The sequence below is a fragment of the Podarcis cretensis genome (assembly GCF_951804945.1).
Source record: "Podarcis cretensis genome assembly, chromosome: 14".
NCBI classification, from domain to species: domain Eukaryota; kingdom Metazoa; phylum Chordata; class Lepidosauria; order Squamata; family Lacertidae; genus Podarcis; species Podarcis cretensis.
The window spans coordinates 32,311,713-32,330,330 of NC_137183.1; the positions used below are offsets into that span (position 1 = coordinate 32,311,713).

General features: G+C 45.6%; 1 protein-coding gene across 2 annotated transcripts in view; it reads right to left on the reverse strand.

Annotated features, from left to right (window-relative positions):
- Positions 1-18,618, reverse strand: part of NHERF2 (NHERF family PDZ scaffold protein 2) — a 58,745-nt gene that overhangs the window by 33,982 nt on the left and 6,145 nt on the right. For both annotated transcript variants that reach the window (XM_079952844.1, XM_079952843.1), the window contains exon 2: positions 16,488-16,748. In XM_079952844.1, coding sequence (XP_079808970.1) covers positions 16,488-16,748 — 261 coding nt within the window. The remainder of the gene's footprint in view (positions 1-16,487; positions 16,749-18,618) is intronic.

Genomic DNA, 18,618 nt, shown 5'->3' on the forward strand with positions numbered 1-18,618 from the left:
GCTGAATGTTGGAAGACTCGGGACAGATTAAAAAAAAGTCAATCTCTATGCAGCACAGAGTTAAACTCTGGAACTCTCCCCCACAGGAGATTGTGATGGCCACAGACTTAAAAAGGTAAAGGTAAAGGGACCCCTGACCATTAGGTCCAGCCATGACCGACTCTGGGGTTGCGGCGCTCATCTCGCTTTATTGGCCGAGGGAGCTGGCGTACAGCTTCCGGGTCATGTGGCCAGCATGACTAAGCCGCTTCTGGCGAACCAGAGCAGCGCATGGAAAGGTGCCGAAATGCATGGTGGCAGCCCAGGAGAGGGCCTTTTTTGTAGCAGTCCTTGAATTTTGTAATTCTCTCCTCACAGACGCATACCCAGCTTCTTCACTATATGGATTTTGACAAATGTTGAAGACATGGCTCTTTACCCTGGCCTTTGACACCTGAGATGTGCGTTTTTAGGTCCCATCCTCTTCCTTAAAATGCAATATAACTATTTTTAATCCTGACTTTTAATTGTTGTAATCTGCCGTGGTATCTGCTGATGATGGGGTGAGTAGTAGTAGTAGTAGTAGTAATAATAATAATAATAATAATAATAATAATAATAATAGCAGCTGCAGTGGTATATTGCTGAGCTATGGTTTCCCCCCCCAAAATAACAGGAAGTTACCTTTTATCGAGTCAAACTGTTGGCGCTTCTAGCTCAGTAGTGACTGCACTGACTGGCAGTAGCTCTGCAGGGTCTGGCACAGGCGATCTCTCCCAGGGTTACCTGAAAGTGTCAGGGACTGAACCTGGGACCTTCTGTGTGCAAAGCAAATGCGCTACCAGTGAGCCGTTGTCAATAGCAGCTAAGCAGAAGATCTGAATCCTGGCCAGAATCAAGAGACTCTTCCCATTGCTCCACACAGCCTCTCTTGCTGTGTCTGCGCTGCTGTTCTCTGCAGGCCACCTGGTGCAGATTGGGGGCGGGTGCAGGCCCTCTCTTGCTATCTTGCAAATGGAATTATCGCCTGTGTGTCATCATTCAGCTCTCATTTCGGGGGACAAGGAAACGCCGTTTACCTTCCCGCCGGAGCGGTACCTCTTTATCTACTTGCACTTTGACGTGCTTTCGAACTGCTAGGTTGGCAGGAGCAGGGACTGAGCAACGGGAGCTCACCCCATCGCAGGGATTCGAACCGCCGACCTTCTGATCAACAAGTCCTAGGCTCTGTGGTTTAACCCACAGCGCCACCCGCTTAGATGGCTTTAAAAAAGGATTGGACAAATTCACGGAAGGGAAAGCTACCAATGGCTCCTGACCATGATGGCTATGCTCTGCCTTCACGTTCGGAGACAGAAATGCGTCTCAATTTCCAGTTGCCAGAAACCACAGGAGTGGAGAGAACGGGTTGCTGGACTATATGGGCCACTGGTCTGATCTAGCAGGCTGTTGTTATGAGGTATCGATGCCCTGGCCTACAGATCTAGAGAAGAATAGGTTTTGTAGATCTATGAGGTGGACCATTATGTTCTTGGTAATTTAAAATAGCAGGCAGCCACCACAGATGAGACCTGCGCTTGGGTCACTTTCAAAAGCAGCTCCATCACGTGCTGCTAAAAAGCATCCAGGGGCCTAGTGGGCGGGCAGTCAGTGAATGGTGATGGGTTGGGCCAGTGAGGTTTCTTTTTCTTTTTTACTTGATTACATTTATACAGTGGTACCTTGGGTTACATACGCTTCAGGTTACAGACTCCGCTAACCCAGAAATAGTACCTCGGGTTAAGAACTTTGCGTCAGGATGAGAACAGAAATCATGCTCCGGTGGCACGGCAGCAGCAGGAGGCCCCATTAGCTAAAGTGGTGCTTCAGGTTAAGAACAGTTTCAGGTTAAGAACAGACCTCCGGAACGAATTAAGTACTTAACCCGAGGTACCACTGTATCCTGCCTTTCCTCCAAGGTGCTCAAAGTCAGGTACATAGTTCTCCCTCGCCCCGTTTTATCCATACAAGAACACTGTGAGCTGAGTAAGGCTGAGAGGCAGTAACTGGGCCAAGGTCACCCAGTGAGTTTCAGGGCTGTGTGGATTCGAACCTTGGTCTCCCGGGCCATAGTCCCAACATTCTAACCCCTGCACCATACTGGCACTCTGGTGTCCCCCTTCCAAGCTCCAGGGTTCCTTAGTCAGTGCCTGACCTGGTCAACCACTGGCACTGGGCCTGAAACCACGGTTGGGTGTTACATTTGAACTAAGCTCATGTCGAAGTCCAAACCAAACTAAGAACAGCTGGCAAAGGAACATCTTGTTGCCAGTAAATGGGCATGCCTGCCTCCCAAATCTCATCCTCTTAGCGCTACTGAGCTCAGGCTTTTGAATAAATATTATCATTAATAATAACAGCAGCAGCATTTGCTATTTAGCAAGGCCAGCAGATGACCTTGATTTCCGTTCCTGCAGGAGCTGCCTGTGTGTAAAGTTACAACACACTTTTTTTTTTGTTCCCGCAAACATCCTCTTAGCAAATGTGGACATTAACAAAATCACAATTTTGGCTCTCTGTCCAGCCCTTTACGTTGCAATGCCCTTATGCAATTTAAAGGTGGGAAAACTGTGCAGTGAAAAGTGATAATCCTAAATTCAATTCTCACATTAAGGAGCCTAATGAAAATTTGTCAGCAGATTTCTCCTAATATAAATATGCTTACATACAGTTTTCCATAAGATACATGTTTTTGCAAAGTGACTTCCCCTACTAGTATGCATTTTTAATGTTATTTTCAGTAATATATGTATTCTATGCACATTTACCCCAGTATAAGCATTTTATGCATGTATTCTTAACGATTCTGCAACCCTCTTATAGATGAACAAATACAAGCACGTAGCTGCCCTATCCCATCCAGTTTGGTTTCGAATGGGTCCCCCCCCAAATTGCCCCAGAATCCTATTCTCCCCTCCTAGAACATGTGCAGAAGTTCCTCAGCAGATCAGCTGAAAATTCTGCATAAACATAGTAAGATCCTTGGCTTTATTTTAGAAACCAAATGGACTTTGTTCTTTTCTGTACATTCCTTTTAAAATGAACACGTACAAGGCAAAGGGAAATAATTTATATACAATAATAATTTATGGGGGGGAGAGTGAGCAAAAAAGGGCCATGAATCTTTCTTTACTATCTTACAGCAGACCCATCATGAGTTGTTGTTGTTGTTGTTGTTGTTGTTGTTGCTATTTTCTGCCCTTCCCATCTGGCTGGGTTTCCCCAGTCACTGACAGCCTTATTCCCCTCCATGAATTTGTCTGATCCCATTTAAAAGGCATCCAAGTTGTCGGCCATCACTGCCTCCTGTACAAGTGAGTTCCACAATCTAACTCTGTGCTCCGTGAAGTAGTAGTTTCTTCTGACTGTCTTGAAGCTTCCAACATTCAACTTCACTGGATGTCTGCAAGTTCTAGTGTTTTTTTGGGGAGAGACAGAAACTTTCCTCCATCCATTTTCTCCCCATCACACGTTAAGGTCATAAACTTAACTATTAGGAAGAACATCTCAAAGACAAATTTTATTAGAGCTTCAGCTTCTGTGCATTTGTCACTGCGTCCAAGAAACTGACACAGCCACCTCTCTACCCTTCGGAAAACTGTCCAGGGACAAATGTTCCAGTTAATTAAATCAAAAGAAGCTTGCAAGAATTCAGCCATCCATTCCCACCCAGCTTATCAAAATGCAGCAGCTTCCAGAAACACACGTGGCTGAGCCCCTGATAAAAACCATCTTGCGACTGTTCACGTACGCCTCTACCAACACACGTCACTTTGAGCACTGCATATCCTATGCCAGCCTTCGCCCAACCCTGTGAAACCGCAGAGATGTTTTAGGATACAACTCCCAGCCAGCACATCTTCACCTTTCCACATTCTTCAATTTACAGGTACAAATCACGAATTATCAGCTGGGTCAGATAACCCCAAAGAGAGCAGCGCCATCTCCGGAGAGGCGGGGTGTGTGTGGTGTGATGGGCAGGGTCTATTAGCTCCGTTTTCAGCTTAGCGGCCAAATATAATCCATTCCCGCCCTTTGCTGGGAAGAATGTTGCGATGGAATCTAATCTATCTTGATCCATGACAAAGCAAAGAGGACAGAGTGACCAGGAACCGTTTTCTCTCCATACACTCTGAAAGCAGCCATTATGGTCTAAGATTTCGCCTCTTGGCAAACATCCCTCTAACAAAGGTGTGAGAGAGGGCAAAAAAATAGCTGCTTTGTTTTTAAATGATTTTTTAAAGTTAAAAATCTGCTCAACTTCTTCGGTTTTACACAATAAACTGGGTTATGCAGAGCCAAGTATACAAGCAGCACACAAACAACAAAGAAGCCTGTGGCACCTTTAAAGACCAACACATTTATTACAGCAAACTTTAAGAGGACCCCAAGGCCTCTGGTTTTGCTTATCCTGCAAGAGACCAGCACAATCTACCTTTCTGGAAAAAAGGGCGCCAAGGGAATGAAAGAACAAAGCACCACATTATCAGCTGGTACCAAAGTGATTCATCAGGGAGTTTATCTGAAGATCGCCAAGACTCACAGTAAACTGGAAGGAAACTTAGCAAGGAAGGAAAACATGCAGTGTTGAAACCGACCCAAAATTTATCCACATCTTCCATGGCAGTCAGGTGGCCGTGAGCACCAGGGATAGGTGTTTTCTCCCTAATGGGCACAGGCATCCAGAACTGATTGTGAAAGGCATGAAAGAACCACTTGTAGAAAGCAGTGGCATTTCTTACCATAACAGAAGTTTGGGTGGTGTGACACAGAGGAGCTGTGAGGGGATAAGGAGCTGTGATGGGATGGGGGGTTGGGTGAGCTGTAAGGAGATGGGCTGGGGCTTGGCAAGGCAAGTCAGGGGTTTGGAAAGCCATGCAAACAGGCACAGCAGCCCTTACTATATTCAATATTCACGAATAAAGCCACCAACCCTTTTATACCCTGGCTGCATAAGAAGGTAGTGTGAGCCTGGAGAGGAGACAGAAAGGACCTCTGCTTTTGGCTGGAGCTGATCAAGTATGTTTGCTCCAGCTTGGAAGGCGTTCCTGACCTGCTTCTTCATTTGTGTCACGGCTGTGTTAACAGGAGAACTGTTAGCAACATGGCACAGGCCCAACACGTTCCAATCTTGCTGCAAACAGAGAACAGCCTTCTCTGGTGCTCTCCAGGTGTTGCGGGCCCGCAGCACCCATCAGCCCCACTGCTGAATCCCCCACACTTCCTGTGTACATTTCCTCCGTTTTTATTGTCCTGTCCTCCTGCTTTTAATGACTGGCAAGGCCAGATGAAGAAATGTCGCTGCCTGAGGCAGACAAGATGGTCCCACAAAGGCACACACCATACTTCATGTAGCACAACAAGCTGCCTTGTTGATGGGGCAGCATCTTAAAGGCAGAAAGGATGAAGGGCAAGCTCTTAATTCCCCCCCCCTCCCCTGCTTTGCTCTCCAGTCCCTCACTGGTATTTCTCACCCATCCCAAATCTGCCACATGAAGTGGGTGCCCAATGGCTGGACCAGCCCTGATGAAGAAGAGTCCTGCTGGATCAGTCCAATGAGTCAATGGGATAGATGCCTCAATAGGAAGCCCACAAGCAGGATCTGAGTACAAGAGTGACTCTCTGCCACTGTGGTTTCTAGCAACTGGTATTCAGAAGCATTGCTGCCTCCAACTGTGGAGCCATCATGGCTATCCTCTGTAAATCCTGAATTCCAACATTCTGCTTTGCTGGATGTCCACAAATTCTAGTGTTATGAGAGAGGGAAAAAGACTTTTCTCTATCCACTTTCTCTATGCCATGCATAATTTTGGAAACATGTATTGTGTCACCTCTTGCCCAACCTTTCTCTAAACTAAGAAGTCACAAACACTGCAACCTTCCCTTGCTGCAGAGACCCTAGTATCACTAGAGGCCCTTGTCAAGGAACCATATTCCTTATTTATTTCAATGTTTTGCCCTGCCCTTCCTCCTGAAAAAGCTCAGTCTGGCAAACACACCAATTATAATAAAAACATAGTCAAAGGCATTCTAAAAACAGTTAGAAACATTCTAAAAACATTCTCTCAGCTGGTGATTATGGGGTTACCAAGAATACTATCTTCTAGCCATCAAATGCCTTGAGGAAACAGGAAGATCTTTAAATTCCTCCTAAAAGTCCATCATCTCCTTAGGGAGATATATGCTAGAGCAGACATATTTTACCAGCCTTCCCCAACCTGGTGCCCTCCAGATGTTTGGTACCATGGAGCTGCCTGAGGATGATGGGAGCTGGAGCCCAAAAGAGGCTTCAAATTGGGGAAGGCTCAACATAAAACAGCTCCACATTGAATCCTACAACTCATCTTCACCCCACTTCAAGCACCTCAACCTCTCCTAAGGCAGCATCCAAAAATATAATCCTGAAGTCAAAGAAGAATTGTGTCTATAATTCTTTGCTGAACCTGTAGGTCCCACATTTCAAAAAAAAAAAAGTTCCACTAGAAACCTGCCTCAAATCTGAAGCTAAATATTTCACAAGCTGAGTTCAAATCAGATATGTGTAACTTGACCTTTTTGATCCCACTGCCTTTACTCACAGTCTCCTGGGCCCCAAAGCTGTCTTGCCTGTTCAGATCAAGCTACTCACTCGCAAATCATTAGTATTGCTATCTATTTGCTCATTCAAAGCATTTAACACCCTGCTCTTCAGCCAGAAAAAGCTCTCAGGGGGACTTACAGATCAATAGAGCACAACACAGCCCTAGCCCTCAGGTTTAACAACCTATAAAGACATGACACAAAAGGAAAAATGAATGAGGAGGGGAAAGGAAAAGAAAGCAGCTCAGGTACCAAATTCTTGTTAAGATTCATACAATGAACAGCTTGTATTGACGCTCACTTTTTTAAAAAAAACACGGAATGCTTATAGATAAATGGGGGGTGAAACAGGCTTCAGAGGCCTCTGAGAAATAGCCAGGTGACCCAAACTTTTTGGAAATGGCTATAATGCAGGAACAAGTTATTGACCGTACAGGGTGGGGCCTCAGCCTTCTAGGGTGTACCTGGAATGTGCTGGCTTTTTGTCACTCGCCATGGCAGGCAGGCCGATGGCAGCTCAGTTGATACCACCATCTCCAGAGCAAAATGGTTCTCCTCAGAGAGCTGTTGGCTTCCGTTTCTTGACTACGGGTGCTTTCTTGGAGAGATTCTGCAGTCATGTTATGTACGTTCCACTTTTTACTGCTATTAAAGCTATAAATGTAATTTTCACCAAAGACAGCTGGGTGGGGAAACCTCTTGGTTTTGACTGAGAGGGTTTCCACACCAACAACCAAAGCTGCTGGCCTTGAAATGTTACCTAGGCCAGGAACAGCACTTTAGATGGCTTACTGTCAACACAAGAGGAAATTTTGAGCTGACATAACAGTGCTGTTAATTAAAGCTAAGCGGCTAATCGAGATCTTTAGCAGGAATGTAAATAGTGCCCTGCAAGATCAGAACAGAGATCTAGCCAAGCCTTCCCTAATCTAGGATCATAAGAAGAGCCTGCTGGACCAGATCGATGACCCATCTAGTCCAGCATCCTGCTCTCACAGTGGCCAACTAAATGCCCCAGTGGGAAACCCACAAACAAGATTCAAGCACAAGAGCAACTCTGCCTCCCTCCTGTGCTTCAACCTCACACCCTCCAGATGTTTTAAACTACAGCTGCCATCAGCCCCAGCATCCTACAGCTGTGCTGAACGAGGCTGCAGTCCCAAACATCTGGGGAGCACCAGGTTGGCGAAGCCTGCCCTGCCATGTCTCCATTTTAACCGTCTTTCCCCCCACTACCCCCCCCCCAAAAGCCCTTGCTTACAGGAACAGCACTCCAATCCACTGACTATTCTGTCTGCAAGACCCTGACGGATTCTGCTCTCCATCACTGCAGGCTTTTCCAGAGTGGCAGATCTGTCTCCATTATGACGCACTTGGCTTCTGAAGGTGCTTTTAATCAGAGTCTATCAAGAAGGCTTCATAGCTATTAACCTGGCATGATAATCCTGATATATTGCTCTGAATTACAGCTGAAGCATTTGGGAACCTGTCCACAGATCCCAGCCTTTGTTCAGAACAGTCAGCCAGGGAGGTTGTTTCTTGCCAGAGGTTTTTTAAAAAAGGCAAGTTATCTTGACCACTGTGTGTGTAAAAGGCTAAAAGGCAGCTCCCTGGCATGTTGAAAAGGGGGTTTGCATGGCTACCCTAGTGGTATGAAAGAAGGGGATAATTTCTCAGGGGTTCCAATGTAGCAATGTGTTCCTTAGCTAGATAATTTATGTTGCCACCCTTTGCAAAAGCCATAGAGCAATTTGCAAACAGGCAAACAGATTTTTCTTTAATCATACAATAACACAATCCATAAAATAATCCTTAAAAACTGGATAAATGTTACGATTTATCTATACATACTGCTTTGGGGCCCCAAAACACCCACTCTAAAGCAGTTAACAGGATTCTAATTACAACCAACCAATCAAAAGAATATGAAGTAGCAAAATCTCCCACCAATCACACTGAATATGTGTTTGTGAGCTGGATTCATGCTCTAACCACAGATGCAGCTCCCTGCCATTCCACTTCACTCTTGGGAGCCAGGTGAACCAACACGCATGCACCTGCCGGCTGCTCCAATCTCTCACCAAGGAGCAAGCCCACCCACAACCCAGGGGAGCCTCCTTGCTCTCATCACACCCCCTTGGGGCCACCCACCAACGCTGGCACACTAGCGCTGACCCAGCATCGGTGGCAGCTGCCAAAGTGCCCTTGCAGTATCCTCTGCAAAACTGCAAGAGATTGGCTTTTTCTGAATCCTGAGAAGATTGCCCAGCCACCTTGGGTGATCCCTAAGCAGAGGGAAATCTGTCATTTTCAGCTTCTCATTTTTCCAGTCTTAAATTCAGTTCACCACATCAGTTTGCATTGTTGAAAACCCTCCTTAGAATTTATCAGCATTTTAGTGCAAATTCCTCCCAATATACACGTTTTGTATTCAATTTTGCCTAAAGTACACTTGTTTACAAAGCAATTTTTCCCCTGTTGCATGTTATTTTTTACCAATATATGCGTTTTTATGGACACTTTACCTTAGCACATGCATTTTTGTACCCATTACAACTGCACTGCAAAAGTCAGGAAAGCACGTATTTCCAAGGAGGCTGTGTTTTGGTTCTTGCATTGTTTTGCAAAGTGTGAATTCGGCAGGTTCGCTTTTAATTGTCAGTTGGGTCGACTTTCTCCCCCCTCCCTAGCGATCTCCCATCCCTAGAGATCATCACAGACATGTTAAAGGAACTCTTTCCTCACCACCCATCATCACCAAATTGCTTGGGCCATTGGCATAAACACAGCTTTACTTCCAGGAAACATCACCAGCAGGTCCTTTCCCCGAAAGAGAACAGAACTGTGAGCAGCTTGGTTCCGAGATAGCAAAAGGAGGCCCTAAAGGACACCGAAGATGGGGTGGAGGAGATCGTGAAGCCAAGTCTGTTGATGTTCTTTCCCCTGCAAAAAGGTATCCAGGGACAACAGCAGCCATGAATCATTGCATCTAATCTCTAAGAAGAGAGGAACTGAGACCTGAGGCTTCCAGTTTGTGGACTTTACAAGTTTATGGTTATTTGGTGGTAAGGGGAAGGAGAACAAGTCCGGCTCAGAGGCACCACCTCCATTACTAGTTCACACGCCTCTGAAAAGCCTCGGCCCTGGCTCAAAATAATTCCTCTCCCCCACCCCTCTCTGCACCAAGTTGAACATCTTGCTTTCCTGGGGACCAGACACACTGGCCTATCTCAAATTTGAGAGAAGTGCTTGTTTTCTAAAAACAAGAGGTGAGGGGACTGAAGCCGGACATCATCTTCCCTGACCTCAAAGCCTTCTCCTACAGCCTCAGATGTTTGAGGGTTCTGCTTGAGTGTTTCCCACTGGCTTCTGGTTGGCCATGGGAGAACAGGATGTCAGGCAAGTTAGGTCCCCTCTGGCCTGATTCATCAGGCTCTTCTTATGGAATCAGAGTGCCAGCACCATCATGAGTGCAAATCATCACAAATGCACACTGAGAAGTCAATTGTTCCAAGTGCACAACTTTGCAATCTCAACTCTTTCTCTCTTTTGCCACCCATGGCCTTGCAGGGGGCATTGCATTGTTGATGACCCTCGGGTCCCTTCCATGGTTCTGAGTTGTCAGCACCTGACTACTGCTCATTTTGCCTCTAACTCTTCCAGTCCCTCAGGGAGCTTCTAAAACACCTCCTGCTCCCTTCAAACCCGTGGGAAAATCAACTCTGGTCTACTGGGGCCTTTGGGTTTTCCCCCAGAGCTCCTTTATCAGAAATCCCAACGAAGAGCCGCTCAGAGGTCTTAAATGACCCGTTAATCCCGCATTCGCCAACCCATTAATGGAATTAAAAGGCCCTTCAGAGAACTTTAAAGCCACCACTTAAATCTGTGGCTTGCCTGAATGCAGCTCTGTTTGTCAGGCAAACGCTTAAACAGTCAGATGTAAAAGATTAAGCTGGGGATCTGCAGAATAAGGAGTACACGAGAGCTCACGCAGTCGCCTGGGTCCTGCCAACATATTCCTAATTAGTTTACAGCTATTTAATATTCTTACAAGCCAGCGAGTGAGTTTGAAAGTTTCTGGCTTATTAATTAATTCCCTGAATAAAGGAAGTTTACATTTTTTAAAAAGAAACACAACACTCTTTCTTATCTGGCTAGAGAGAGATTGAGAATTTGAGACCCCCCAATCCTTTCCATTCACAAGGCAGGAAACCAGGGAAGAAAAAAGTGGCAGCTGCTCCTCATTTAGTCCCCACAACAACCCTGCGAGGTAATGACAGGCCTAAGGGCACCCAGGGAGCTTCATAGCCAAGTGGGTTTCGAACCCTGGTCTCCTGGGTTATAGGAAGTTCAGGGAAGTTTTTAATGTTTGACATATTAGTGTATTTTTTGTCTTTGTGGAAGCCGCCCAGAGTGGCTGGGGAAACCCAGCCAGATGGGCAAGGTACAAATAAATTATTATTACTATTATTATTATTATTATTATTATTATTATTATTAAATAATATTCTAACCACTGTACCGCACTGGCTCTCACTATCTCATTTGAGATAGATCAGGGATAAGGGAGTGCCCCTTTGGATAATGAGGTTTTTGTTCCTTATTGCACGCTCAAGATCACTTGATATGTCTCCGTTTTGCATGTGTTCGTTCATTAAGTCTCCTACTTCCTGTTTCTCCATCAATCTACAAATTGATATTTTTCAACCCGCGTGAAACACTGTCTCTGAAGCACTTTTGTATTACGCAAACTATGCATCTTTGTACCCATTTTATCTGCGTAAAACATTCACTGAGGCAGTTTTTGAGCCAAAACCTCTTATCACCACATGCAATGCCAGCATGGTGTAGTGATCAGAACATCGGACTAAGGCCTAGGAAACCAGGGTTCAAATCCCCCACTCTGTCATGAAGCTCACCAGGTGATCTCAGTCACTCGCTCTCAGCCTAACCTCCCTCACAGGGTTGTCGTGAGGGTGAGATGGGGAGGAAAAGAGCCATGTACTCCTCAGAGGAAGGGTGGGATATAAATGCAGCAAATACACAATAAATAAACAAAAATCCTGGGCAATGGAAGAAGAGGGTCAAGATGTTGGGGTACTACTACCATCTCTTTAGAGCCAGCATGACGACTAACAAGATGATTTTATAGTATTGTTCTTTTCCACCCAGCGGCCTGATCCTGGCCATGGAAACATCACACTGCCAAGTCTTGCACTGAGACATTGGTGCACAATTCCTCAGCAGCAGCCACCCTTTCTGCTGGGAATCTGAAGCTCCTTTGGTCCAGAGACCCACGGCACTCGCCTGTGTCCCTGGGAACAAACTTGGGGCCCAGCCTAGCCCATCCTGATGCTAATCTTGCTCCCACCTCCCAACCGTTTCCACTTGCTTTGTGTTTCACTAAAAATACAGCTGCAGAGGAAATTTCTGTTGCGGGGTGGATACCTTCCTTCTTGGGAGGGGCTTCCTGCCAACACCCCGACTCAAAAACAACCAGGCGGTTCAAGTTCCTGACCAGAACTCTAATGGGAGGCGGGAGAAGGAGAGGAGGATGCTCTGAGGTCATGCGTATGGCACCGAGTGCACACTTTGATCCCATGCCCGCCCCGGGCCCTCCCTCGGTTGCGGGCTTGCGCTTTCTGCAAGAACGCTGGCAGATCCACACCGCAGATTTCAAGCACGTTCAGCGCGCATCTAAAGCACTTCCTGCCAAGGCATAATGGGAACCGTAGTTTAAGGGTGCTGGGAACTGTAGCACGGTGAAGGGGAAACAACAGAGGGAAATGATAGCGATAATAAGAATGGTGGTGACAGGCAGAGAGAAGGAAAAGCCAAGGGGGTCAAGGTGCCAAGAGGAGCATCAACATGTTTTATAAGTGGGGTGGGGAACCTACAGCCCTCCAAGCTTCTTATCTGGCCCTCAGAACTCTCCCGAAGCCACGCCCCTGCTCCATCCCCTCCTGGAGGATTGTTGCCTGCCTGGGACATGTCCTTGAATTCTGATGATGTCTCCTGCTTGCCTGGAGGATGGAAAGCGCAGTGGATGTAGAAACTAGCCCGCTGTACGAAGATAATATTGACACTCATTCTCCTGCCCACTTTTGCCTCTAGCCCTCCCCACTGCAGGCATGTGGCCCCTGGAAGGTTGCCCACAGGAAAATGCAGCCCTCGGGCTGAGAAAACTATCCCCGCTGCTGTTCTAGAGGGTAACCAACAACAAGCCACGCCAAATCATTGAAGTGTAGAGTTGGAAGGGACCCTGAGTATCATCTAATCCAACCCCCTGCAGTGCAGGAATATGCAGCTGTCCCATACAAGAATCGAACCTGCAACCTTGGCGTTATCAGCACCAAGCTCTAACCAACTGAGCTACCTGCCTGGGACAATAACATGTCTCATTGGTTCTAGCAACAGTTTAAACTGGACTGTGTCAGCAACGTGGCAGGCTCTCAAACCGCCATGAATCTTCCTTGTCCTCTCAGAAAAGCACGCTGTTGAGGCCAAAAACATGCCACCATGCAATCTTCCCTCACAATCAGAGCTCCTCTGATAAAAGACATAAAACGAACCTTTCCTGGGCTGGATATGAATGCTTTGAGTTTTTAAAAGCCAGCCCTGTATAGAATCTGGAAAACGTTTGAGGAGGGTCTGCAGCTCTGCGGCAGAAGATCCTAAATCTCAGCCTCACCAGTTAAAAGTCTGTCTGAGAGCGGCCAGGCCAGTGCTGTGCGCCAAAGGCAACGATCCTGCAAGATGTCAGAAATGGATTTTAATTTTAATTTTTTTAAAAAGAGCAGGTCTATACTTCAGTATGAACCTGAAAGCACAAGTACATTTATGTACTGAACTCTGAGAAGCTAGCTGAGGGGGCATATGGATGAACAAAAGTTAGAGCAGACAGAAAATGTTAGTCACTGACCCTCATCCCAATAATGCAGAATAAGAGAAGGGTGGGACAAAAATGTAAATATGCTTATCTGCCTCAGTTCGGCAGGTTGCAGAACTGAGATTTCCATGGGGAATATAATTTAATTTATTCCCTTTTTTAAAAAAACATACGATGATACCTTGGTTTACGAACTTAATCCATTCCGGAAGTCCGTTCTTAAACCAAGGCGTGCTTTCCCATAGCAGGGGGGGACTCAATTTACAAATGGAACACACGCAACAGGAAGCGGAACATGTTCTGCTTCCAAGGCAAAGTTCACAGACCAAAACACTTACTTCAGGGTTTGCAGCGTTCTTAATCCAAGTTGTTCATGAACTAAGCTGTTCTTAAACCAAGGTACCACTGTAGTGGGGTACACCCTGCCATGAGTTCAACTTTACTCAGGAGTGGGGCTGATGCTTCCCTCCCCCTTAGCGATCCATTCACAACATGCAAGAGCGATTTCCACCCACTCCCCTGGAAAACATCACAAGTGGGCTAATTAGTGCTGGGAAGGCTGCAGATCCTGCCCCAGGGTCTCTCTAATAAGGTGTTTCGCAGCAGCTGTAATTTAAGCTTTATAAACCTGACCTGATGGTAACCCTCTCTGTTCACTGTTGCTTTTTCTCTTTTTCAAAAGCCTGCGCAGAGCAAGAGCGGAAGTGCATTTGTAAAGGAGTCAAGGGAACATGACGGCATTCTCAGGAGCTGAGCTACATGCGCTTGCCTGAGGTTATCAGGGCTCCTGGCCTGGGGCTTGTTACAATGCAAAGACACCTATAAAATCAGTAGGGTTCTTGACCGGTTTAAGACGTACCTGGTGCAAGATTGTTTGCCCTTGCCTGGGAGCAAGCCCCATTAAAAATATTTATTCATGTGCTCATTTCAAATAATAATAATTATCTGCCCAACACCCAAAGTTCCCAGGGCGGAAATGCACACATTTCAGAATCAAATTTAACTATAAAATGAAAAGCAGCATTAAAAAAAAAAACAACTGGATTCAAAATACAAATTAAAACACAGCAGCAACCAAAACCCCAATATACCTCTCTCTTACACACAATGGCCTATGCAAAGGCCAGGCATATGTGGATAGGATTATTCTGTAAATTTAACTGCATTTCAAAGCTCACAAATCACTAGTCCACATTGAGGCTGCTTTTTTAAAACAAGGCTGCCTGTCTAAACACCACTATGAAAAACCATTTCCAATACAGGATGAGAGAAGAAATTTTTTGTCAAGTTTCTCAGCTAGGTAGCAATTCTGACTTGTTTTATTATTGTTGTCATTTATTTCTCCAATTTAATTACATTTGCATAGAACCAAGGTGAGTCATGTCTGATGCAGAAGAAGTTTTGGAAGCCTGGGTAGGAGGAGGAGGAACAATACTTCAAACAAATTTTGGGAATTCAGTTACCCATGCAGTTCCTTCTGCCCACACCCAAACAGATACCCTTTACTCTATCGAGAGCCAATCCAAAACTGTCTGCAAACTTTTGCAAACCTGCTTAGCTTCCCTTCAATTATTCAGGACACAGAATCTGGGTTTTGTGGTCGCAGAATTCCCGTTTTGCCTGCCTGTTTTGCTACAAACCACCAAATGAGGTCGGAATTAATGGAGCTAATATCTTAGCCCCCTTTTCAGCCTAGAGAATCTGCTGATGGCGTGACCCCAGGAGCCTGTAAATAGAGCCCTAACGACACATCTTGACCTCATTTGCCACAGAGTAACTAAGGACCACTTCATTCCCCTAACCCTTCCCCTTCCGCTAATGCCAGATTATCCCTCCCACCACCACACCCCTCCCTGGTGCAGGAAAGCCCAACTATAAACCTCCCTCTGCTGCGTATTCATCACAGTCCTGACACTCACTCCCAATGTCCAGTCAAAATGCTGCTGGGTGCCCCTACCCACCCACCCAGCCTTTTTGTATTCCTTCAAAGCAAGTCCATCTGCCACCTCCAGCCCAAGAGAAACAGAATCAGGCGTTTTCAGTGGCTGGGAAAGGGATGGTGGAATCTGACCATTTCAGCCTCTTTCAGTAGCTCATTTCCCAAACCTTAACATCTACACATTTCCATATAGGTTTGGCTAGTCCTCATGAAAATCCGTCATGCATTTCAGTGCTGATCTCTCCCGATATCCACATCATTGTTAGCAATTTTGCCCAAAGTACACATTTTTTTGCAATACAATTCCCCCAATACAATGCATTTTTGCATCTTAGTTTCACCAAGAGGGGCATTTCTATGCACACAAGTATACACATTCTGTTACGCATAACTTGGCCGGCAAACTGCTTTGCAAAATCCAGAATTTCAAAGGCCGTCTGCTCTCTGTTTCACGTGTTGTTTCAGAAATTGCAAATGAGGTAGCTTCCTCTTTAAATGCAAACTCCGTCAGGCATGTGCAGCATGCCTTCAAAGTATGCTCTCATACCACTCTATAACATTCATGGGAACTGTCATTTGCAATGGGTGCTGGGAACTGCAGCTCTGCGAGGCCAGCGCGCTTGACAAACTACAGCTCCCAGGATTCTTTGAGGGGAGCCATGACATAAAGTGGTGCAAGTGTGCTATAAGCGGAGTTTGCTCTATAAGACTCACTTTTTCCCTCCTAAAAAGTAAGGGGAAATGTGTGCGTCTTATGGAGCGAATGCAGGCTGCGCAGCTATCTCAGAAGCCAGAACAGCAAGAGGGATTGCTGCTTTCGCTGCGCAGCGATCCCTCTTGTTGTTCCAGCTTCTGAGATTCAGAATTATTTTTTTCTTGTTTTCCTCCTCCAAAAACTAGGTGTGTCTTATGGTCTGGTGCGTCTTATAGAGCGAAAAATACAGTAAATCACGCTTGCGCATGGCCGCCATCATACTGGAAAGTCCAGAGCAACCCAGAAACCTCTGGCTGCCCAGAGTTACACCCACACGACCCTCCAAATGCGCCCGAAATTGGCCTTACCTTCTTCCCACTCTCTGAGCTCAAGCTGTGCTTGTGCCTCTTGAGGTTTCGGTTGCTCAGGTCCAGCTGGGGCTTCCAGGCCTCGCCGTTGTTGTCGCTTGCAGTCGGCTTGACCGGCAAGACCTCGGGGTTTGCCACAATGCCCGTGCGGGCCATCTCCTCAGTGCAGGTGAGCTGCAGGCTCCGCAGGTACTCGTCGGTCTCTTTGTCCACCACCAGCAAGCGAGTCTCTGCTTCCACGGCCTTGATGCGCTGCACCACCTGGCGAAGGATGGGCAGGAAAGGAAGAAAACAAATATGAGCAGGGACTCCCAGGGGCGGAAACCAAGCAATTACGGCTACAGAATTTCTGCCGAGTGCAGACCATATGCCTGGTGCGTTGTGTTTATTTATTTGCTGCATTTATATCCCAGCTTTCAAGGTGGCATTCGTTGTTCTCCACCGAATCACCGAATCCTCTCAACAACCCTGTGAGGTAGGTTGGGCTAATATAACCTATTAACCAGGCTTCCTCAACCTCGGCCCTCCAGATGTTTTTGGCCTATAACTCCCGTGATCCCTAGCTAGCAAGACCAGTGTTCAGGAATAATGGGAATTGTACTCTCAAAACATCTGGAGGGCCGAGGTTGAGGAAGCCTGCTATTTACCAATGGTTTCCTTTAACCAATGGATCGAAGGCACGGCAGCACTCAAAACATATGAATGGATTACTCATAGATGCAGGGTTTGTTTGGCTAAATATGCTGATAAAGAAACTTTTAATAAAACTTTTTATAAAAGTATGGAAATGGTTTATTGAATATTTACAGATAAACTGTAAGCAGATAAAAAACACTGGCAGGATTATTGTAACAACCTGCAGTTACATAAGAGTATATATTTAAAGAAGATAGCATATTTTTCCATGTATAAGACTAGGTTTTCCCCCCTAAAAAAATAATGTCAAAAATTAGAGGGCATCTAATACATGGATAGTGCCGAGGGTGGACTGTGTATTTTTGAGTACCCAAAAGTAGGGGGCATCTTATACATGGGGACGTCCTATAGACGGAAAAATACAGTAAATAAATGAGTAAGCTAAGTTAATTTGGATATGCAGAAGGTATTAAAAATAAATTTAAAGTCCCGCAGAAAGAGGGGGAAGGAAGTCAAGTTTTAAAATGTCAAAATGATTGGAAAATCAGTGAAATGTATATATCTAAAAAGTATATTTTTTTAAAAAAATGATAAATGTACTGATATTTAGAACACGTTTATACAGAACATAGTACATTAATCATATATGTATTAAGCATAAATAATAAAATACCTGTTACCATATATTGTATTATGTTTCTTCTCTTTCTCTCCCCCCTTTATTTTATACAACTGAAAACCTTTATAATATTAATTAATTTTAAAAGGAAAAGGAAAAAAGGCTAGGAGGCTGTGACCAGCCTAAGGTCACCCAGCAAGCCCCATGGCCAAATGGGAATTTGAACCTTGGTCTCTCCCAGGTCCTGGTCTGACACTCTAACCACTACACCACACTGGCACCATAGTGGAGCAGAGCTATGATGCATTCACTTTCTGGATTTCAGGGCAGAGTGTGGGGAGCGGGGGTGGAAAAAAAGTGGAGGGGCATGGGACAGACTTGCAAACTCGAGGATTTGGTGGGGTGGTGCAAGGGTTGGAGAACTTTCAGCTAACAGAAAAGTATGGTTGCAAGACCAACCTAAGATTAATCCACTAAATATTTAGTTGATCCACTAGAAAGAACCAAACTGGTGGACAAGGCAAGTTAAAGGTATGTCTACTGGTTCTTTGAGGTTACTTTGGTTCTGGTGTGTCACTGTAACACCTTCAAGACAAGACAACCAGCTGTGGCATCTCTAGCTTTCATGGGCTGGGGATGATGTCGGCAGATGTGACCTTATCCAAATTCTGTGCTTGCCCAGTGCAGTTATGTAAGTTTCACTCCCCCCCAAGCTATCAAAAACAGTGTGCAGACTGACATGCCACGGTCCCATAACTCAAGCTGTAACGCTTTATATCTGTCCTTGACTCAATTTTACTTTGCAACTTTTCCAACCAACTCTCAGGATCCTCTACGCAAGGATTTGGCAGGAAACTTCAGAGTGTATTCAACTGA